At 48.7% G+C, this 23,058-nt stretch overlaps 1 protein-coding gene across 2 annotated transcripts in view; it reads left to right on the forward strand.

Moving 5' to 3' along the window:
- The window catches only part of COL5A1 (collagen type V alpha 1 chain), a 160,051-nt gene that overhangs the window by 113,837 nt on the left and 23,156 nt on the right, over positions 1-23,058 (forward strand). For both annotated transcript variants that reach the window (XM_075439389.1, XM_075439390.1), the window contains exons 27-42: positions 446-499; positions 2,479-2,523; positions 3,661-3,714; positions 5,391-5,498; positions 6,118-6,171; positions 7,417-7,470; positions 11,920-11,964; positions 12,482-12,535; positions 13,472-13,516; positions 14,602-14,655; positions 15,226-15,279; positions 18,762-18,815; positions 20,310-20,417; positions 20,604-20,693; positions 20,786-20,839; positions 21,477-21,584. In XM_075439389.1, coding sequence (XP_075295504.1) covers positions 446-499; positions 2,479-2,523; positions 3,661-3,714; positions 5,391-5,498; positions 6,118-6,171; positions 7,417-7,470; positions 11,920-11,964; positions 12,482-12,535; positions 13,472-13,516; positions 14,602-14,655; positions 15,226-15,279; positions 18,762-18,815; positions 20,310-20,417; positions 20,604-20,693; positions 20,786-20,839; positions 21,477-21,584 — 1,035 coding nt within the window. The remainder of the gene's footprint in view (positions 1-445; positions 500-2,478; positions 2,524-3,660; positions 3,715-5,390; positions 5,499-6,117; positions 6,172-7,416; positions 7,471-11,919; positions 11,965-12,481; positions 12,536-13,471; positions 13,517-14,601; positions 14,656-15,225; positions 15,280-18,761; positions 18,816-20,309; positions 20,418-20,603; positions 20,694-20,785; positions 20,840-21,476; positions 21,585-23,058) is intronic.

The raw sequence follows: 23,058 nt of genomic DNA on the forward strand, positions 1-23,058 counted from the left end.
CTTAAGCAATAACTCCTCTCTGTGATCATCATCATCACAAGCTCTGCTCCGTTACTGCAAAACCAGGATGGTTTGGGAGGAGGGAGACAGCAGAACATGTTCTTCCTCTCTCAGAGAACTTGTTGCTTTCTTTAATCCAAAACACAAGTCTCCAACCTTATGTATAAATCCCCTTCCTAACAAGTTGTTGCTGTCTTGTCACGTCTCTTCCCCCTTTCCTATCGTATGGACCTTTGCTGTTGGCTCAGCCCAGAGCACCTGCTCGAGGTGATGTTCCTGTAGCTCTCTGTGCTGTTCTGAGCTGTTTCCAGGTGGCCGCTGCCATTTCCACCCAGTCTGAAGCAGCCAGGTGGCTGGCATGTTTGTTTTCCACACGCTCTCCTTATTGCTGCAACTTCTGGTTGATTTTTGATGTGTTTTTCTTGTCTGATTTTTTTCACCCCAGGGTCCACCAGGTCCTCAGGGCCCCATCGGTTATCCAGGACCACGCGGAGTAAAGGTAAGGAGGACACAGAAACAGTGTCCATGGCTTTGCATGTTCAGCTCGAGTTCTCCAGCTTGTGCTGGAGATGGAAACTGCCAGTGGGCACAGGTGCCCTACCAGGGGCTCAGGGCCACCTCACTGACCAACCATATTTACTGCTTGAGCGAGCCTTGGTCCAGCGTCTTCTCGCGGGCCATGAGGGCTGCAAGTCCCCTGCTCTCCAGTAACCACTCCTAGCATCGCTCAGTGCTTTGAAGAGATTTCTCTTTTAATTCTTCGTGAGCATGGCTCAGTCCAGTTCCAATCGTTTCCAATTTACAACCAAAGTAAGTCTCAGCCAGAATGTGAAGACTTGAACAAGGCTTGTTCATAAAACAAAATAGCCTATTACTAAAGCAAAGCAAGCTTTTCATGCTCCTGATCCAAAACCTTGTTAGACGAAGCTTGTGCGCCTCAGCAAGGTGCTTTTTCACTAGACTGAATTCCGGCTTTTTCCTCGCTCCTGCTGCCTGCAGAGCTTGCATGCTGATGAGAAGGCGGTGGGTATTTTTCTCCCCATTCAGCTCTGGCTGTTCTGCCCATCAAGATGCATTAGTTCAGGTGCAGGTGCACCCCGCATCCCAGAGGTCCAAGGTATCTGCAGGGATCTGTGCTAGCAGATACAAACGCAGCTTGGGAACTGACTGTAGGTGACTTTAAGCCCTCTTAAACCCCCTTGTATATTTTTTCAATAGAGAAACCCATTTGCTGTTCTGCCTTCAAAATTTAAGCGGGATGTATTTAGCCAAAGCAAGCTTTCATCTTGTTTCTCGCAAGGTTTCAGACTTAGACGCGGTGGTCCATTAGGGAATGGTTTGCTGTTGTGTTTACTGCTACAGTGGAACTGTTCCACATTAGAGTCATCTAGAGAAAGTGTCATGCACCAAACCCGTAGCGCGTACAGACGAGGTTTTGCTTCCTACAAGCAGTGTGGTATGAACTGCACGAGCCTCCAGTTCGGAAAAAAATATGTCTCATTTGATTTGCACCTATAAATAACTTTCAGATCTTGCCTTGCTTACCAGAACCCTGTCCTGCTGCATAAATTTTGGTGTACTTTTAATTATGATTTTTCTTTACATGCCTAAACGGAAGGAAAAATTTTAAATACCCCAAGCAAAATATTATTCCTCAAAAAAAAAAGCTTGTATTACTTATTGTAAGAGTTGGATTGCACAACACAGCTGGCATAGATACCCAAAAGGCAGGGTAGATGGAAAGCGTGGGGGTCCAACAGGTTTGGGCTGGTGGCGTAGCAGGGGGCAGATCCTGCCCACACTCAGCACCTCCGGGCTGAACACTGTGCCTTGGTGGAGCTTTAGAGGGCTTCTGCACCGTGTTACAACTGCCCACACCAGTCTTGTTACTTTTTTTTTCCTCCTCTCCTGTTGGTGCCTAAATGTACTTTAAAAAAAAAATGGTGGATGCACAGAGGTGAGCACCATGGTAAAAAAGAGCCAAGCTTGGCTGTTGTGGGTGTTTGACACGGCGCTGCTCCCCGTGGGAGAGCGGCACGGACATCTCTGGGGATGGGCTCAGAGACTTAAAAATGGATTCCCTTCCCAGGTGTCCACGCACAGCTTGAGCTCTGGTTTTTCTGTGAATACTCAGCGTGCTGGTAAGGCATTTGTGGAAATGGGTTTTTGGAAAATATATGCAGAAAACTTTTCATACTGAGTTTTATCCCTGGAGATGTAATTCCTGGGCAGGGAATGGGCAGAGACCACCAGCCCCATCTGCCAAAGCAAGTCAGGTTTGTGACTATAAGGTACTCGCTGGTGACCCAAAAGCCAGATGTCAGCAGCTGATATTTGATTAGCAATATGTTTAGGAACATCCCAGTTTGCAAAGATACTGCAGTCAACAGTGGAGGAAGCAAAAATCACCGTGAATAGTGATTCTTCACTCTTAAGCTTACCAATACCGTTGTAACACCCTGTTTTGTCTCCTCCAAGGGAGCAGATGGTGTTCGTGGATTGAAAGGCACCAAAGGTGAAAAGGTGAGTTAACCCTGAACATTTGGATTGATTTTCTACAGCCTCTGAGCATTTTTGCAGACTGGTCCCACAGGATGCTCCCCGTGACATTTTCTCCTGCCTAGGGGTTTCTCTTAGATGAGCGACGGGCTGAGCACCCAAAGGACCGGTAACTGCTTTGTTTTTGGGGCGGGTGCGAGCTGAGTGCCCGCTGTGATGTTCTGCCACATCTTGGCTCAGACCTGGGAGCAGTCGAGCTCCATGCCGTGCTCGGGTTCTGAGCTGTTTGCCGGGACAGCCATTCCTGGTAGCTCAGGGTCCAGCATCCGGATGATTTCCTCCTGGCAAAATTTGCAGCTTGAGTGATTCAATGGAGCTGAAGGGTTTGTGGTGTGTTACGGCTGGAGAAGTGTGCAGGATAAGCTGCCCAGCCCAGACATCAGAGCAGCGTGTGAAACCCAAGTCCATAAGAAAGCCAACGCAGTCTGTCACTGCATGTCTCAAAGATGCAATTGGTTTCTCCCAGAGGAGGAGCAGGAGGTGGGGAAAAATCTTTCCCCATCCCATAAAGAGATCTGCGTTCCTGCGTTCCTGCCCCCAGCAATTCGGCAGCAAAGCTGGCAGTTTTAGCTAGGGAATCCTGACAGGGACCTTCCAAACTTTAAAAGTCTTTCTGGAAACTGTGTCTTCATTGCCTATGAGAGATTTGCTGTAGGATGAAATACATTATTGATTTGAGCTCTGCAATTAAACCTTCTTGGTTGAAAGAAATATTGCCACTGTCCTAGAGGTTGCCTTGAAGCATGGTGTAAAACAACCTCCATGAAAATAAAACCAGTTGTACTTCAGAAATAATTGGTTCCCAGTACCGGCAAGGTGTTGTTACTAACACCGGGCCAGATTTGTGATCTTGACTTGCAGCCAGGATGGGATGTAGGGAGTACTTGCTGTGCTCCCTTGAGAGCCTCAGCAGCCGCAGCCTGGCTGGGTTTCCATGCTTGTCTGTGCGCACCAAAGGCTTGCAGCAGCCAATGTGATGGGCGGTCGGGGACCTCATCTTGCCCTCCACGGGTAGGGGCTGTATAGTGAGGCTAGAGAAACCTTTTTTCTTTTTTTTCTATCTATACACCTTGTCTGTTTTTTCCCCTCCCTGTTATTTAGGGTGAAGATGGCTTCCCTGGCTTCAAAGGCGATATGGGCATCAAGGGAGACCGGGTAAGAGTCTGTGACTGGTGTGATCTCATAGTGCTTTGCCTTTGAAGCCCGTATGTTATTGTGCAGACACGGCTCGGGGAGAGCAGCAAGGTGGGCTCCTGTCAGAGTCCTTCTGGTACGTCCAGTCTCAAGGCAGGAACGCAGGAATTTCATGTTCGCATCAAGCACAGCAGTTGTAAATACTTGAATTTGCTAGTCCAACCCTGAAGGTAAAATAAAACTGAGTGATAATAGAGGGCCCTGTCTTGCTGCTTTGACTGCTAGGAATACTGCATGAACCAGCTGTATCAAGTATTTATTTCCAGTATCTCTTTTCCCCTGTAATATTACATCTCGGGTCTGGTGAGTATCTTTTGTTTGCCGAGTCTAACGTGCTTCCATACCATCAACATGAGCTATAAAGTTACCAGGAACGTGCTGTGATAGAAACCAAAGCAGGACTGTGAGAACTGCCAGGGGTGCAGAGTCATACTGGACTCTTCTCTGTAGCAGCGGGGCACGTTGCCTGGCCGCAGAAGCTTTTAAAATCAGTGGAGCACACAGACCACCAGAAACCCCAGATCACGCTCGGATGCCGACAGCGGCTGCAGCCCGTGGCTTTGCGGCACGTCTGTCTGTCCCTGGGGACAGGGCCTGTCCTCGTCCCCTCTCCGAGTGGTGCATTGCCTGGGGTGTGGGGTCCCCCCGAGCTCTGAAGCCCTCCCCGGTATCAAGAGAGCTCTGCAGTTATTCATCCCCACGTTTAAAGGAAAAAATGAATGCCTTGTGTGAAGGCTTGTAAAAGTAGACATCAAATCTTCCATTTCTCCTTATGTTTAACTGCATAATTGAACAGTTAAAACAATTGAAAGCTTCCCCAGCCCCCACTTCTTGCTGAGGAGGAAGGACTGAAGGTGGCATCTTGGGGAGGCAACTCCTGTCCTCGCCAACTGCAGGTAGACCTAAGCTCCTCCAAACAAAGCTCAGGACTCCAGTTCCCACCATCAAGCTCTTTGTGTTTTGTGACGAGCAATGAAAGGACAAGGTGTGCTCGAGACCCTTGCAGATAAATCTGTGTCCATCCAGCTACTGGTGAGCGAGAAGAAGGCTGCCTGTGTTCGGAGCACGGAAGCATCTCCTGTTACTCTGCGTGACAAAATGACAACTGTTGTTTTGTGCGCCAAAGCTTGCAGTGTCACAACAATTCACGTTAATAGCTCGGTCCTCTCGGCTCTCAGGTTTCCTAATGATTTTCAGCACAAAAGCTCCAGCCCAGTCTTTCTTCTCCAGTTGCCCAGTTCAACTCTCAATTAAATACTTCCCAGGGCTTGCTTGCACATCAAACTGCGATCTGGGAGCCGGGAGGTGGGTAAAAAGGTGCGTTGCAATCAGAGCTAATGAAGGCTGGTTCACTGGAGAGACGCTGCGTGTAGATGGGATAATTGGGCCTCAGCAAAAGACGGCTGTTGTGGGAAATAATGCCCAGGCTGTGTGAATGAAAGCTTGCTGCTCTAATGTCGCTCTGCAATTTACTCAATGACAGTCTCGTCTGAACCTCTTGGTGAAGACCACCTTTCTCCAAGGGTTGTATTATCAGCTCCGTGGAGTATCTCATTGCAGCCATGAGGGTATTGCTGTCAGCAAACACGGGGTATGGGACCTGCCTGCCTCGTTAACGCCTGTCTCGCCATCAACAGGGGGAAATTGGACCTCCTGGCCCTCGGGGTGAGGATGGTCCTGAAGGTCCCAAGGGTCGCTCTGGCCCCAATGGAGATCCCGGTCCTCTTGGTCCTGCTGGAGAGAAGGTGAGTCTCAAGGGTGGAATAGCTCAGTGATGTTGTACAGCAAAACCTGGTTTTCTTTGGGTGTCTTGGGTGGGTGGCCAGGGCAGTGCCCAGCGTGGGGGGGGTGGTTTTAGGGCAGAGGGAAGAAGAGGGACTGCAGGAGCTTTGTGTTAAGGCTGGCCTGAGTCCTTCAACACAAAGACCAGAGGAGGCCTGGAGCAGATGGTTTTACTGTGGCAGCGTGATTTGAGCACACTGAGATGTTGGTCTCTCTGGGGTTACCTGCCTGGGTGCAATGTCTTGAAAAAAAGACCAGAGGAAAAAAATGGAGCAACTGAAAGTAGACTCCAGTCTGATTTCTAGCTGCATCCAGTTGAAAAAAACAGGTAGCAAAAAATAACCATTCCCTACTGGTTTCCTGACACATTTACAGTGCTCAGTCTGGGTCAAGCCCACTGGGCTTCCCCCACCGAAGGCAGGAGATGATGGCAGTGCGCCGACAGCTTTATTCCACCCACGTCATATCTGCTTTGCTCTCAACTTTGCTGTGCTTGGCATCTCCCCTTTGTGCTGGTGCAAATCTGAAGCTGCTCACAAGATGTCCCTTGCCCACACTAACGCACTTTTATCTGTGTTTCAGGGAAAACTCGGCGTGCCAGGACTGCCCGGCTACCCGGGCAGGCAGGGCCCAAAGGTAACTTGGCCGGGTTCAGCCCTGGAGAGCTGCGGGGTCTGCTGGGGAGCCCCGCGGGCACCGGCTGAGCTCCGGTGCAGAGGGCTCAGCCCCCGCTGATGGGACGAGGTGGGACGGCAGCATCTCCCACCGCGCGGTCCTTCCTTCCCACCATGCAGAACACATTTATAGATGGATAAAAGTAGCTCCCAGCCCTTGTCTGGTGGAAATCGGTGGCTGGGTCTGCATCGCTTCAGCCTCCTGCAAAGCGGTGGGGGAGATGCGGTGGCACTGGGGCTGCAGCACATGAGGGCACGCAGGGCGGCCTTGGTGATGGGTGTAAACAGGCTTCATCCAAGGCTTCGTGCTAGTAATGGGCGTAATAGTCCTTCTCCTTGGAATATGTTTTATATCTTCAAAGCTCTGTGCTAGTGTTAACTAATTAGGGAGATAGCTAATGAATCAGGGTCTCCCTGAAATTAAAATAAAAATGCCATTTGCAGATTTGCGAACATCCTTTGTATCTGATCTACAGGCCCACCTTCATTTGGGCTATTTTCAAATGTTCTTTTTAATTTAAATCTGCAAATTCCACTACATTGGCTAAGGTTGCAGCCCGGCTTTTAGAGGCCCTGGAGGCTTTGGGAACTTATGTTTTTGTTAACTTTAAGAATCATATTTTATTATTCATGTTCGTTGCTTAAAAAAAACCCAGACTTGTTTAACACTGGAGACATAATTATCTGCAAGAGGTGGTTTCCTGGTTGTTGTATTGATGCTTTATTTTTTAATTTGCATTTTATATCTGGGGTAGGGTTTTTTTTTTTTGCATTTCTTTGACTAATTCATATTTTAAAAGCAGCAGCAGCTATTCTCCAGGCACTTACTTCAGCAAGGAACAAGCCAGGAGTTAAATTTTCATGTGCAGCATAGTGACTTAGGAGCTAAAAAACAAAAGCCTGCCTGTTTTCTGGGCACCCGCTACAACCGTGGGCTCGGGCCTTTGCAGTGACTCCTAATGAGGCACGGACCTTCTGTTTTTATTGTTATTTTTGGATGAAATTTACTTTCTGAGGTCATTTTGGGTCTGTCTTTGGTTTTGATTTTATTAAAGGAATGTTAAAAAAAAAAAAGCGTTAGGAGCTGTAGACATCAGTGGGCGCTCGCTGGGGTCATTCCAGGGCAGCAGGCGCCTGGCATGGATGGACAGTGCTGCCCCTTGCAGCACCCTGAACTGCTCTCTCTTTCTTTGCTCTTTCCCCCAAGGGCTCGATCGGCTTCCCAGGATTTCCAGGAGCCAACGGAGAGAAGGGCACACGGGTAAGAGCCGCTTTGCTGAGCCGCTTTGCTGAGTCTTTTCTCTCCAAAGGACGGTCCTTGGGCAGGATGTGGGGAGTGCTGGGTTGCAGGCAGCTGCTGGGCTGGTGCCCTGGTTGCTTTTGCACGAAGGGGTTGCCCGAGAAGGGGCATCCCGGGATGAGGTCCCTGGCGCAGGGAGCGCCGGACTGGAGGGAGCCTGGAGCAGGCAAGAGGCTCCCGTTGCTGGCTGTTGGGAGAGGAGGATGCCAGCAACAGCACAGCCAGCTCTGCAGGCAGCAGCTTTCCAATTAAGCACTGGAAATTTTTCCCTCAAGATATTTTAAGAGATTTCTCTGCATCCTTCCCGCGCTGTCAGACTTTGCTCAGGGCACGAAGAGCTTTTTAATTAACAGTAATTATTAGAGATAGGTGAATCTGTTCGGAAGCAGCAAGAACCATCTTTAGCCTAACTTGAGATTCAAAATGCGTAGCTAAAAACACTCTTGCAAGCTCCCCCTTTTAATAAGCGGAGTCACTCTGAATCCATTAACACCCTTAAAGTGTGGGGGCTCCATGCTCCAGCCTTGTCTCTACCTCTCACCCCACCTCCGCAGACTTTGCTCCCGCGTAGGGATTGTCAAAATACACTGGTGATTTTATTTTTATTTTGTGGAAGACATGCTTGAATTAGGGGATTCAGAGTACAAACATAAAGTCATTTTCTGCACCAACTCTGGTCACAGGGACAAAAAATGGGGAGTGAGGAGAGCGAGTGGAATTAGTTTCCTTTTTACTCTCATTTAAATACAAATGACTTCTAACACACATGTTTGATAGGAGCCCGGGAAATACAAATCACTTTGTACTGCATTAATATCATGCCACTGAAATTCGGTCTGTATCCACACCCCCCCCCCCTTTTTTTTTTTCACTGAGTAATTTTCATTTCATTCTGAACTAGAAATGCGGCATCTTCCCCCCTCCCTCTGCTCCTGCCGGCTGGGAGGAGGGAGGCCATGAATAAGGCAGCTGCCGCCACAGCCTTGAATTCACTGTAGCTCTGTAATTACTACCCACCTTATCAAATATACGGCAATAAAATCCTTGGGCTGGGTTTTCGGGTGGTGTAAAGGAGGGCATCGGCACAGCGGTGGGGTGGAGACGGGCTGCTTTGCATCCCTGAGCAGCCGCACGCCTCTCACTCCATCTGCAAAGTTTATTCTGGTGGGATGGAGAGCTGGACCACTGGGATGGAAACCTTTGAGGGAGAGGAGCAGGTACCAAGAGCTCATCATTTATAAGGTTATAAAACCCCCAAAGGTTAGGCTGGTTGAATTTTGGCAACGTCCAGCCCGAAGGGGATTGAGGAGGGAGCAGGCTTGCTGGGAAGGGGCCCAACTTCAGGACCGAACAATGATGAGAAAAGACAAAAAATTAGCAGCTTGCTCACTTTTATTCTAAATGAGCTTTGTGTTCTTAGGAAGAGGCAGTGAGGACACTTCTTTACACCTCCTGGCATGCCACATATGTCTTCAGTTTAGGACTTGAAAAGGGTTTCTTGCATTTCAGGTTCCGAAGCTCGTGTGGTCCTGGCTCAGGAGTTGGGGGCTGCTGTCCCTCCCTGGGCCAGGTCCGGCCCCGGGCACGCTGCGGGGGTCTGGCAGCCCCAAAACCACCGGTGTAAAGGGAGGAGACGGGAATCTGGGGAGAAATTAGGGGGTTTATGTGGGGGGAGCAGGGACAGGGACCCTGACCCCCAAGGGGGGGCACAGTCTGGCACACCTCTGATAAACAGAAATAGGTTGGAGCATTTCTGCCATTTTACACCCAATCCAGCAGCTTGCACTTGTTTTGTCAGTGTATTTGTATGTGAGAGAGGGGAGAGAGAGAGAAGATTTTCATGGATAAATCTCTCCTTTAGTAAAAGGAGCCCAGCTTGAAAATTTTTTAAGAAGAGCGGAAATACTGATTTTCAGTAACTGTTCTGGTATCCTTCCGTTTTTTGCTCCCAAGTATCCAATTTGAGGTAAGTGAAAAGCAATTATATGCAGAATGATAGACTGAGCTGGGATCACACCGCGCCAACCAAAGGGAGACCGTCAACTGAATTTAAGCCTCATTGAGTTGGACTTGATAAATCCCCCTCTGTTGTCCTGAGACCACTGAATTTGCCATTTTTATGAGCATGTCCACGTATAGTCAAGAGAGAGAATTTCTAAGATTTGCTTCTCCAGTGCATTGTGGAGTAACCCAATTTGCAGCTGAAATCACCAAAAATCATTTGCTTGTCTTTTCTTTTTACAAGCGATTATTATTATGCTATTCAACGCAGTTGTTGATGTGTCCAAAATAATATGAATCACACGTTTCTCTTGTGATCGTCATCATCTAGGATTTGCAATAAGCTTTCCAGCTCACGGCAGCACAAGTAGTCTTCCCAGGTCCCTAAATAATAAAACAAATGGAAACCAAAGGCAGAGGAGCACCACCAGCACCAGCAGATCCCGCCGTGTTGGGGAGCTGAATTTTGGTGCTGGCGGAGCTGGCAGCACTTAATCTCCCCAAGGCTGAAACCGCAGCTTCTGGCCATTCAGCAGCACAAAAGGGCTGGCAAAGTTAAAAAGGGGGGGAAAAAAACAATGTTCAGGGGTTTTGGAGAAGCGTGACCTGTTAAAAATCACAATAGTTTTGGCGAGCGGCTGCTCGTCGTGGTGCCTGATCTGACCCAGCTGCCCGCAGCCAGAGGTGAGCTTGGGTGAGCTTGCTTGGACGTCTTCAAAACCTGATTGTAAAATCAATAGTTAGATGTGAATAAGTGGTCTTATTTTTAGAGCTAATAGGCCTCTGCCATTAGCACGGGGTAATAGATCTCCCTGCTCGCCTGCTCTGACAGAGCCCGGGGGTGCATGGAGGCACCGAAATCCAGACCATTTATTTGGGTGCCTAGAAAATAATCTGAATTTAGATGCCTTTCCCTCGATATGGCTGTTTGAAAAATATAGGTCTGTGTACATTTACAGTGCTATATAAATTCTTCGCAACAGTACACAGTGCCGTATGCATGATTAATGATTGCAATAAGCAGGGGAAAATTTTGCTTAAAAATAGAATTGAAGACGAAGGAGAGGAGTGTGTGGGGCTACCTGCGGGGAGGCGGCACACACTTCTCTCCACCTGCTCCGAATTCAGCCTCCCGTTGCTAAAGGAAAACCAGCTGGAGTACTTTAAAATGATGTTTGTCATTAATGAAAAAAAGAGGTATGCCAGCAGGGTTTATTAAATGGAGCCGCATAACAAGGAGGATTCAGCAGGACTAATTTTAGTAGCTTGAAGAAAGTTGATTGTAAAGTTTTCCAGCTCCTGTTTTTATGTTCGCCCAGTTAATGAGTGCCAGATATGAGAAGGCAAGATTGTGAGATGATGGATTTGGGGCAGAAAATGGCAAGTGATATTTTAAGCATTCTGTGTTCCTCATGTAGAAAGCAAGTCTTGCTTTTCCTTCCTGTAATAGGAGGTTGGTAAAAATAGTGGCCAGCAGGTCCAAAGGAAGAAGGTTCAACCTATGGGGATTTTTTTGGTAACTTGACACTGGCCAAAGCAGTGTTTTCAGGGAGCGAGCGAGCTCTAGGCCGTTAGTTTTCCTTTAGGTGCAGGGTAATGGAGCTTAACGTAATGCCAGATTTAGGACCCAGCCGTCTCGTGTATTTTTTCTGTCAGAATTAATCACAGTCCCCCATTACGGGAAGCTGAGTGCATCTGTCAGATCTCATAAGCCTGCTGCTTTGTCGCTGCTGCAAAACAATGTCTGAAATCACTTGTTTAGCACAAAGTTCACAGAGATGAAGAAAGATTTGTAAATATGTGGGGCAGCTTAATTGGCGTGCGTGGCGTACGATAACTGCTCAGAGCAGGAACCCTGCTCTGCTGCTGTCATTCCTGAAATATTTAACAGTACAGGTCTTGCAACAAGTGGGTGTGTTGGTGTGAGCTGGCCGGGGCGAGGACCAGCCCTTCCCCACGTCGGGAGCGGGGTGAAGGGACCGGCAAAGATCAGCAGGAAAAGGGATCGCAGGTTTTGGGGTGGGAGAGCTGAAGTGCTTTTTTGCTGGCTCTGGTGTGTTGGCTGGCGTTTAGGAGACTTGTGGTCCACGTTTGGCCTCATCTTTGAAAGTCTTTGTGGTGCTTTAAAGGACTTGGGATACTTTTTCTTAAGAGATTCCTTCCCTCAGATGGTAGATGTTGTCTGGGCATGGGGATTACTGTACAGATCTGCCTAAGCATTATAAATTAAAATAAATACAAGAATCAAGAGACAAAAGTAAACCTGCTGCTGTCCTTTTCATTGTGAATGAGAACCGGAGAGGTTCTGGGAGCATTCTGTGTGCAGTAGTCTTCGTTGCAGGTTTACCTGCTGCGAGCTCAGCATGTGATGCTGGCTGCTAAGTCCTCTTCGTTTCTTTTTTGTTCCAGGGGACACCTGGCAAACCAGGTCCAAGGGGGCAGCGCGGTCCAACGGTAAGGATCAATTTCTTCATTCTGCTGCAATTTGAAAGTTTTTTAATGCAAGGGGAAAGCAGGATCTGATTTGTGTTCTCACTGAGCAGGAGTTGGCCTTCAGCAGTTAAAACTAAGCAGTGGGGACACAGTGATTTGGGGCTGGGGCTCACCGGTGAACATGGTTTTAGGGCATAAGAAGATGAGACCTCCAGTAGCAGTGATGAAGGTTTTGGTCATCCTCTTGCTGCTGGTGGGACAGCTCGTTGACCCGGTGCAGCTCAGGCACCTGGGTGCTTTCCGTGGTCACAATTTAACAGGCTGCCCAGGGCAGTGGTGGAGTCACCGTCCCTGGAGATGTTCAAAAAACATGTAGACGTGGCACTTCGGGACATGGTTTAACAGGCATGGTGGTGATGGGTTGACAGCTGGGCTTGATGATCTTAGAGGTCTTTTCCAACCTTAATGATTCTATGATTCTGTGTTGCGCTGCAGGTAGCAAGAAGGGCTAAAATGTCATTTTTTGTGTCTTTTTAAGGGTCCACGTGGGGAAAGAGGCCCTAGGGGAAGCACTGGGAAACCTGGCCCAAAGGTAAGATTTTGGAGAACCTATTAGAATTATCCTAACAAGTGTTGGTATAAGAGACCATCTGGTTCATTGCCCTCCATTGCCCTTCTCTCCTGGTCCTCATTGCCCAGCCAAATGGCTCACAACCCACCCGTAAAGTATGTGCACTGATCGTAAAGACGCGTTGGCCCACGTTTCAGCAGGACATCAAGTGCATGCATGAATCCAGAACTGTTGCAGCCAGAACGGGAGGGAGCACCCCTACGTCAGGGACCAGCACAGCCCTACCACACACTGACGCTTCCTCTAAGCCCTTTTTTTTGGTGTTTACATAGCATTTGAATCACCTTAGAGGCCTTAGGCTGTTGCATGGACGACAGAGTGGCACTCACTGCTGGTGATCTCCAGAACCTTGCACCTTGCCAAGCCACTTTCCCTGTGCACTGTGTGCCCACAGTTGGTCACTGGGCAAAACAGGGATTTTTTTCTACCGGCTAATCCAGCACAGCTCCAGAACCTGCTGCAGAGACCGATTAAGTGACCATCAATCGCCAGGCATGATGGAAGCAAAGCTTTTGTAGTGAGACGTTGTCACTACTACGCTGCCGGCTTTAAAAATAAATGTCTCGGCTTTATGTCGGCATGAATTTTTGATAAATACCTCATCTTTGCAGCGGCATTTATCTCGCAGAGGGAGGCCGTTATCTGGTAGAAATATCCTGAGCTCACTGACGTTATCTTTCCTGTATTTTTATTAAGCAATGTGGGGGGAACGAGCAGCTGCTCGTTTGTCACTGGATGCTGCTCTTGATACAGAATTATTAATAGAGAGGGGCTGGGGGAGCCGGTGGGCTGTGGTGTCACCGTGGGGCTTGGTGCCATCTGAAGTCTTTGTGCAAAGCAGCTGCTATGGTGATCTATGTATTTTTAATAACGTGTTGTTTTTTTTCTTCATAAAAGGGCAACTCTGGTGGTGATGGCCCCCCTGGTCCTCCTGGCGAAAGGGTAAGGCGAGGCGGTGCGGCTGAAGCAGGACTCAGCCCAAGCCTGTTAGTTGAACAAGGCGGGATTGCAGGGCTGAGGTGGTGCTGAGGGTTTTTTGCAGAAAGCATCCTACCGAGTACCCTGTTGAGCAGAGAGGAGTGGGCAGCTTGCTGGAGCGAAGATATGGCTTAGCATACCTCGGTCAGCAAAAAGGACAAATCTGTTCAGAAATCCGGGGTGAAATGTGCTGGTGTGGAGAGAGGTCTTGCAAGTCACCTACAACCCTTAGGTCCTTTCTGAGCTCTCCAAGGAAGCTCGAATGGGACCTTGGGTGTCCTGTGTAAGCACCGCTCCGTGGCAGAAGGGAAAAGTCCCCCATGGGTTTTGTGCAGGCAGTCAGAGCCCCGGTTTTCTGGAGGAGGTGGTCCTCAAGGACCTTGTGCTGCTTTCTATAGGGTATAGCACGCTAGGTGAAAAATACTGAAACAATGGGACTTTCATGATTTTAGCCTCAATTTTGTTTTTTTTTTTTTTTTCTGGGTTTTGTTTTGTTTGTAAATTTTCTACAAAATTGTCCAGAGAGGAAATATGTGAAATTAGTCCCTGCTCTGCGTCTGCTGGTTGTGACCGCAGGGGCAAGGGGAGAGCTGCTGCCACTGTCGCTGCGGGGAAGCAGCTCTGCGGAGAGCATCAGCCGCCTGCGGCAGCCGTCCCAAAGCCACCGGCTCTCTCCTTTTCCATTCCCGTACGGGCTGGCAGCTCCCAGGTGCTCTCAGCTGAGCTGGGGTGGGAAAAGACCTATTTTTCGTAGCACTGGGAGGGAAAGGCCCAACGAGGTTGATAGCCCTCTTCATGTTTGCAGTGCTTTTTGCAGCTGGACAGGCCACCTGGTTAAACATGCCTGGTGGCTCTTATCTCTCCGTGCATTTTTTTTCAAAGGGATGGCCCTGTGCAGCTGCATCTTGCACTTTGGCGTGTTTCTTTGGGGTAAAAGTAGCCGGCTTTCTGTATCTTTGTGCTCATCTGCTGTTCACACAAAGCGAGTATTTCATAGCAAAGCATTGTAGGTTCCTTAACCCTGTTTTCTGGCTTGTTTTACCTCCCAGGGACCACCAGGGCCTCAAGGACCGACTGGATTTCCTGGACCAAAAGGCCCCCCTGTAAGTAACTCTTTCTGGAACATGCAAAGAAATACATAAAGTCTTTCCCATCCAGCTGTGACTGCCTGTGCCAGCTCAGTCTTAGCTGCTTCTCTGACAAGCGGTGACGTACCCAATAAAAGGCATTACTGAGACATCATGATAATAACCCGACGGTTGAAGATTTTAAATAGCCAAGTAAATTGCAGCTGATTATAAATGTTCATTTCCTAATGACTCAATATCACTAGGATCTTTCATGGTTGTTCTGTTCTTTATTTTCTCTCTGGATACTGGGAGGACAGCACAACAGAGTAACACTTCTGTCTCTGCAATTATTATATACTGGTGGGGGACCTCAGAAACCTTTTTGGAGTGTTTTCCTTCCCTGTGAACAGCACGCTCCCGCTCGGCCCTGTAAGATAAGACGTTCCTTTGGGAGACATGTGGAAAAAGGCCGTATCTTTCAGGGTTCTGAGCACCCCCATTTCACTGTGAAATGGATGGGAACTAATGCAAGCAAGTTTAATTCAGTCCTTATCACAGTTTTACTGCTGAGCACTTGGTCATGTGTCTGGTTTTCTGCTGTAGGGTCCTCCTGGGAAGGATGGATTGCCTGGTCACCCCGGACAGAGAGGAGAAACTGTAAGTAGCCAAAAATCTTGGGCAGATCATTAGTCCTGAGTGTTGTCTTGCCAGTTGGTTTTTCTAAACCTTTCTGTGCAGCTGGGGAGATGTGGCCGCATGTTTGGTTTCCCTGAAGGTCTGTGTCTCTCCAGCTGCATGGGATGGTCTATGGGAAGCAACCCTCTTCTGAGCAGGACAGCTCGGTCTAATGATGATTTATGGGGAGGTTGTGCACCAGCTCCTCTCTCTGTGTCCCTTTAGTAGATTGTGGAGGTTAACATGTGCATCGTGCATGGAGAAAATAGGAATAAAGAGATGTACCGATGCTGGTGACCAGCATCGGAGGCAGCTGGGTTTCTGCTGTAACCGGTGCTGCAGAGCAGCTCCTCGCGAGGTGGGAGGATGTTGGCTGGGGCTGAGTCTGGGTCAGCACCAGCACTTGGTGTGGCTTCTTGCTTTCAAGAGGTGGAGAAGCAGCTGGGAGGTGATTTCTGAGCAGCCCCTGCGGCCAGGCTTTGTACCTGAAGGACAAGCGCTCGTCCCTTTGCCCTGCCAAGGGGAGGGCTGTGCCTCTGCTCCCTGAGGCGTTACGGGCAGAGCCTGTGCTTTCTTTCCCACTCTGTCCTGTGGAGATGTGCAGGTTTTACATGTGTCTGTTCCAGAGATGTGACTCTAGGGCTATGATAGTAGAGGTTTTTCATGCAGGATGGGCTTCGTCCTTTACAAGCTCAACATTCCGCACCCAGCTGTGTCAGGTCAGGGGCAGTTTTATTTTCTCTGGAACCTGCAATGGGGAGAAAGAAACTCTTCTCACTTCTGGATGCACCATGTGGTGAATGCCAAGAACAGTTGCACAGCAGAAAAGAGTTACAGCCTGGTTTTGGCAGTGCTTGTTTTGAGAGGAAGGCAAGATGAGGGGTGCAATGGTTTTGCTCTAGTTTTTCTGTCCGCACCGGTTACTGCAGCATGCTCGTGTATCAGCCGCTGTCTTAGCACCCGAGTGAGAAGAGCATCTCTGCCACCGCTGCCTTCTAGCCCAAGCTACGCACAAGGGCCTCGCCAAGTTGTGCTTAAGCCCCCTCCAGCAATAACCCCTTGCTGCAGCCCCGGGAGCAGCTCCTGGCCGGGCAGGTACCGCACTGTGTCGTACGCATACTGCTTTGTCCCTTTTAAAAGGTTTTGTTGCACAGATGTAAGCATTGTTTCTCACCAGAGGAGAACGATGAGGCATGTGGAAGGTATGAGACCCTGGCTGTCGTGCGTCCCTGGTGATCTCTTTTTCTGCACCTTTTTTTTTTGCTTGAAGGATACCCTGAACAAAAGTGACCCTTCTGCCACGTATTCCTCTGCATGCAGTAATTAGTATCTTTCTGTTTGGCATTTCTGGAGATGTTTATTCTTTTTCCTCAGCTGTTTACAATCCAGCTCATTCGCTGTTGTTGGTACGTCCCCCTCCCCAGCACTGCATGCTGCATGTTAGCAGATAGATCCTTTGTTCTGTGTTTATTTTACAGGAAAAAAACCCCAATTTCCTCTACTCAGCTTTGCATTTTTCTCTGCTGCCTTTCCTAGCAAATGAGCATTAAAAAGGCTTTGCACATTTATGCCTTTTTTCCCCTCAACTTATCGCACAACAATTTAATTAACTTGCCTGGCATTTGCTAAGCAAGGCACTGCGAATACTGCTCAGCGCAACACCAGGTATTTATTTACACTCCGTAAGACTGACTTTAAGGCAATGGTTGTGGTATTTTTGAACACACAGTCCTCAGGTCAGGATTAACTTAAAGGTGAAGAGAAGAGTTTCCACCTGCCAGAGCCTGACTGTGACATTTAGTCTTCCTCCGTTGAGTTCTCCGTACTGTCCAGGACACATTCAAATTAGAATTAGTAGTAAAAACTTCACATGCATCTGCTGTTACCAGCTTGGAATGAAGCATCAAACTCCAAGTCTCTGTGAATATGAATGGAGAATGGACTTTCAATTATTTTGGGTCTGAAAGTACTCCCTAATAGCTTTTCTCACTCATTGCCGCGGTAGCTTGCCGATCGCAGGCAAATCCTTCCAGAAAACCCAAAATCTGTTAACCTGTGCCATGAACAAGCTTGCAAAGATCGCTTTCCCCTGAATCCTCTTGGGGTGCCCGCAGATGTGTGCTGACCCAGGTAGCAGCAGTCCCTTTTTTGTCCCCCTTTTCTTACACAGTGCCAAAAAGCGAGGAGAGAAACATAAAAATGAATTAAATATTATTTCCACATCAGTGGCATTGTTAGTTCACTCCCTACCTTCACGCAAAAAAACCCTAGACTTGTAATCTGTCTGTCAAATAGTTCCCTTTATTTTACTTTTCATTTAGTAGCAGGTAGGCATGCTGAAGGATACTGAAATATTTGGCCATATTAAATTTAAAAAGATTGGATCTAAAACCCAAGAAATGTTCTTAAAACCTGTGCCCAAGGCTCAGACAGGTTAAAAGGAAGCTCCTTTCTTCAGATTAATAAGAAAAGTTCTGCACGGAACTGGCTTGAAATATTTTCCTACGATAAGAGTTTAAATTGTACATTCATTTCACAAAGATGTTTTGCCATTTCCCCATCAGTGACAGGATATTTTCTGTGATCCGCAAACAGCTATAGAATAGCACTGAGTAGTTTTTTTAGCATGACACATTACCGTTGGCTTGGGATTTATCTGATCCTCTTTTGTGGCAAAGAGAAAATCGCCTGTGTCCCCTAGAAGACATTTCTCAAGCTTGTCAGCATGCTATAGTAAGAATGATAATTAATGTGCTTTTTAAAGAGCGGCTTAGGAGAGCTAAACAATTGCAGTGGTGATAGTTCGTTATTGTCACACTTCAAAATGTCATTAGAAGTAGCTGTCATGGAGACTTCGCTACTCATCAGCGTTTGGAGAGAAACACAGTTGTGATTTCTTTCAAGAGCTGTTGATGAAGGAACTGAAGCTTCGCTCAGCCCCCGGGGCGGGTGGGTCGTGCACTTCAGCGGGGCTGGAGACGGGCACGGCTGGTGCCAAGAGTGGAAGCCGGGCACTCGGCCTCCGAGCTCCGGGGAGCTAAGCCTAAACCAGTACCAGAATGGGGAGCAGGAGAAGAGAGGAGTGGTTATGAAGAATTACTTAGCAAGAAGAAACTCACGCATTCTGACTTTTAATAGCCATTTCCTCTATAGGTTTTATGACTGTAGCAATTTTTTTTTTATATATGTGGCCAGTCCTTCAGCCAAACCGCAGTATCTCCATCAAAACAGCAGAGCTGAGCTTTGAGAATCCCTTTTTCTTCCTCTGTTTCATGTCTGTATAAACGTACAAATACACATTTTCCCCTTTCTGTCTGATTTCTTGTTTCTTTTGTCTTGGGGTGCCTGCCCATTCCCGGTCAGTAGCTTCACCAGAAGAAGCAGTTGGGTGGCAGTCTGTGACCCTTGCTGGAGCACCCCTTGGCAGAAGTGTCATCTCTCTGTCTTTTCCCTTTCTCTAACAGGGTTTCCAAGGCAAGACTGGCCCTCCAGGACCCCCTGGCGTCGTAGGCCCTCAGGTAAGAAATCATTGCTTGTGCTTGTACCCACCCTCTGTAGCTTGTCTTCACTGGTACGGCACCATGGGCTCTCCCAGCTCGGATGGTTCAGCTGGAGCTCCTGGGACCACAGGTTATAAAGCGCGGAGATTCCTCTTCCAGGGGAGGCAAAGTCATGTGAAAGCAAGCTTGATGGCTTTGGAATTCCTGGCCAGTGTCTGAAATGCCCCAGTGGGTCCCAGCCCACCTTGTCTCGACGTTGGGGTGGTATTTAGGCAACGTGCCTGAAAGCAGCTCTAAACAAGGTGGCTCCCGTGAACATAACCTTAGTGTAAAATTGGTGTAGGATGAGAGAGAGACCAGCTACACACAACTTGACCAAATGAGTTTAAGCAACTAGGGAGTTAAACGAGATCTCAGAGGGTTGTCCGGGTGCTGGGGCGTTCAGGGCAGTGTAAGCGTGGTGCAAGAGTGCTTGTACACATCGCTATTAAGAAATGCATCCCTCTTTAATATGAAGTGCTGTTGGATTCTGTCAGAGTTGGGCTATTTTTTGTTTAGTCACAATGAACCCTGTGCAATGTGGAAAGAAGAACTGCACAACCAGCATTTGTACCCCTCAAACACGGGCACGCAAGGCCCGTGGGCAGTTTTGTAGGCAGAGAAGGACTGGCTTTGGGTTGAGTCTTCTTTCCTGAACTGCTAGGGAGGTTGCTCTTTAATTACAAAGTAATGAATTTGCCCTCTTTAATGATAGTGTGAAGTCCCTGATTTGTAAATTCCCTGATTAGGGGCAATTCCCTGACTGTGTCTGTCTTCTCAAGTGCAAATTAGGTTCTATGGCAATTTTATTTGGATGTGCTGCCTGTAGTTAGCAGGATCTGTGGCTGCTGAGTGATCGCAATGCTATCGTTCTGCCGACACTGAGTGGCACCCTGCAGCGTGACATGAATCACAACCACCGTCCCAGCGGACACCAACGGGCGGGGGTGTTCTAGTCTTGTGCATATGGCTTTGGTCCTCCTTCAAAATGGGCCTCTTGGGAACCTTCTGCGCTGGGCCTGATGTTACACTCGTCACCATTAGTGCCTGCGTACGGCGCAGAGGCAGTCAGTAATTGCTGTGTAGTACAAGCCTAACCCGTTATTTATGCCCCATATAAGGAAGAATCAGCATGATTGTGCAGTGCATAGGAAGTTTTCAATTTAAAAAAATACCCTAATTGTAATAATTGTAGTAATAAGATCTCATTTATGTGAAAGCTTTTGTTCCAGAGGTTCCCCATGCCTCTAGTCTGTCAAGTGCAGTGTTGCCCGCTGCCAAACCAAGGTCCCTTTGGGTGCCAGAGGAGGCATCTCTGCAGGGATTCCCAGTGGCACCGCATGAGACGGCTAAGGGAAGGAGCATCTTCTATCCTGCTGCAACCTAAAGGAACAAACAGATAGCCTGCCCCTCTTCCTTCATTGTTTGATCTGCTGATACCAACTGCATTCTCCCTGAACTCTGTTTCTTCAGGGTCCAACTGGTGAGACTGGGCCGATGGGTGAGCGGGGACATCCAGGCCCTCCAGGTCCCCCGGGTGAACAAGGTCTTCCTGGCCTCACTGGAAAAGAAGGGACCAAGGTAGGGACCAGCAGCCTGCTGAATTCACCCTCGTCGCAAGCCTGGATGCCTGCCTCTCTCCCAGAGATGGATGATTCAGAAAAGAAATGATGTTTCACGGTGCCTCATCACGACTTGAGCCCAGAAGGAGGAGCTGGGTCTCTATGGAGTCTGCAGATCCTCAGTGGTTTATCACTGTCGTTGCAGGGGGACCCTGGTCCCGCCGGCCTCCCAGGGAAGGACGGTCCCCCCGGCTTGCGAGGCTTCCCTGGAGAGAGAGGTCTTCCTGGCCCCATTGTGAGTAGAGGCTGCCCGGTCCTTCCAGCAGGAAGGGTGCCCAGGCGGTGCAGCACCCACCTCACAAAATGACCTTGTTTTCCTCCCTCCAGGGAGCTCCAGGGCTGAAAGGCAACGAAGGTCCCCCAGGGCCCCCAGGTCCAGCAGTGAGTATGCTTGCCCTTAGAGGCACCACCTAACGCATTTACAAGCTTGGCAAGCCAAAGCGGAGGGTTAGTCACAGCTCAGCGCTTTCTCCACTATTTCCTTTGCACTAACGAACAACTTGCTGGATGTTGCTTTATTTTACAAGACACACATGTAATAGCTCAGTCATTTCGTGGTGTCAGCTGTGAACATACGTGACAAGCTGAGGGAACAGGGATGGTTTAGGACATCAAGAACTTTGCTTCTCAGTCACCTGCTCTCCCTCTGAAAATTGTGGCCACTTGAGATTCATGCTCAGTGCAGCCCTCATGGAAGAAAATATTCGTCATCCAACCCTCCCTGCTACACTGGCCATAAAGTGGCGCCTGGTCTTGTTCCAAGCTGATAACGTTCCCCTGGGAACTGAGCGCTCTGCACCATGCAGAGGAGAACCCAGCCCTTCCAGGGCTTGTAATTAAAAAAAGATCTGCGGGACCCCTTGAGCTGATGGTACCAAGTCATCACACAGCAGTCACCCCCTGAAATGTGCTTGCTTACTGGCGATGCAGATGCAGCGTCCCACTGCTGGATTCATGTCTCTGTATGGATGAAGCTCGATACTCCAGTTAATGCTTCCTTCCTTCCTTCTCCGAACAGGGCTCTCCTGGCGAGCGTGGTCCCGCAGGATCAGCTGGCCCGATAGGCTTGCCAGGGAGACCTGGCCCGCAAGGACCTCCAGGACCAGCAGGTGAAAAGGGAGCCCCAGTAAGTACCAGTATAAAGATTAACAGCTATGAGTCAAATAGAAACGGGTGTAGTAGGAAGCTGAGTGTGGAGACATTCCCTGGGGTAGGTGTATAAAACATTATAAAAAGAAAAAAAAGAAGGAATTCAGTTAGGAAGGAATTTTCTCATCTTGGGTGCATCCAACCACTGAATGTTAGCTGCTTATCTGCCTCGTTCGTGACACCCATGCTATCAAAAATGGGTGTGATCCTAGGGACTGAAATGTCTTTGGGCAACAAGTAGGGATGAGGACTGATCAGGTGAAATGACAGCCTGTGTGACCTCCTAGTGACAAACAGCCAAAGGACAGGCCTCTGGGCAGAGACGTGAGCGAGCTCCATCACCACTTACTAGGATGCAACAGCAGGAAGAATTTCCACTGAGCCCAAAGAAATCCTCACCCTTGCTCTGCCCCAGCAGAGGGGCAGCACAGGAGGGTGCTGTGGAGGTTTCAGCTCTGCTTCCCGGGATGCCGCAGCATCAGTGTGCCCGGGCATCCCGCCGGTGCCCGTGGAAGGAGCAGGAGCCCGAGCAGCGCGTGGCTGAGTCCTGCCATATGGTCCCTCTCTGGAGCCTTCACCAGCCAGCCCGCGCAAACTCTCACGTCTTTCACTCCCCCGGCGCGCGCGTGAAATGTCACGTGCGGGCAGGAGAGAGTGGGCCGGGAGGACTATTTCTGTCTCTGAAGAGCACAGCACCGTGACAGTCCCACGGAGGAAGGCTGAGCCGCTAATTCGCGCCCAAATGGTTTTGCAGGGACTTGTGGGTTGCCTGCCTCAAAGCTAAGCTCGGCTTCAGACCCGGCAAAGGCTGGTGTCGGTGATTTCCAACTAGATGAGGATACTTACGGTGATTAATTGTTGTTATCAAAAGTGTTTATCAGCCACCGTGTTCCACATTTGCTGGCTTATTAGAGACTCCAGCAGCTAGTCCAGAGGCAAGAATTTCCTGGTGAATCAGCTTTATGAACATCTGTCCTGCCAAGTACCTATATGATGTATCAGTGGATAGATGAATAGGCAATTTATGTGGCATCTAATTATTCAGAAGAGAGCACCCAGGGTTCAGATGCAATTAAATTACGTCTGAGGAAGCTGAAAAATATTCACAGTTCAGTTCCTATAAACAAACAAATTCGGCTGAAGGCTCCAGGTATGAGGAGCATGAGTAGATATTTAAACAGGAAGCCAGCAGAGATTCCTGGGTTCACCTCAGATGTTTTCCTTCTGTCCAGAAGCTCCGGAGCAAGCTGGGGGCCTCCTTAGAACCCCGTGTTTGTTGGGGACCAGCCAGGGAGGGAGCAGGCAGGGAGTACTGGGGCAGCCGGGAGCAGAAGCAGTAAAAACTGGCTTGTGGGAATGAAAATTAGTCAGAGTCTTGTTTGTCATCCAGAGAGAGATAGCAAAGGGTTCAGATTAAATCTGGTTATATTACTATAGCATGACATTGCAGC

The sequence above is a fragment of the Opisthocomus hoazin genome, chromosome 19 (assembly GCF_030867145.1).
Source record: "Opisthocomus hoazin isolate bOpiHoa1 chromosome 19, bOpiHoa1.hap1, whole genome shotgun sequence".
NCBI classification, from domain to species: domain Eukaryota; kingdom Metazoa; phylum Chordata; class Aves; order Opisthocomiformes; family Opisthocomidae; genus Opisthocomus; species Opisthocomus hoazin.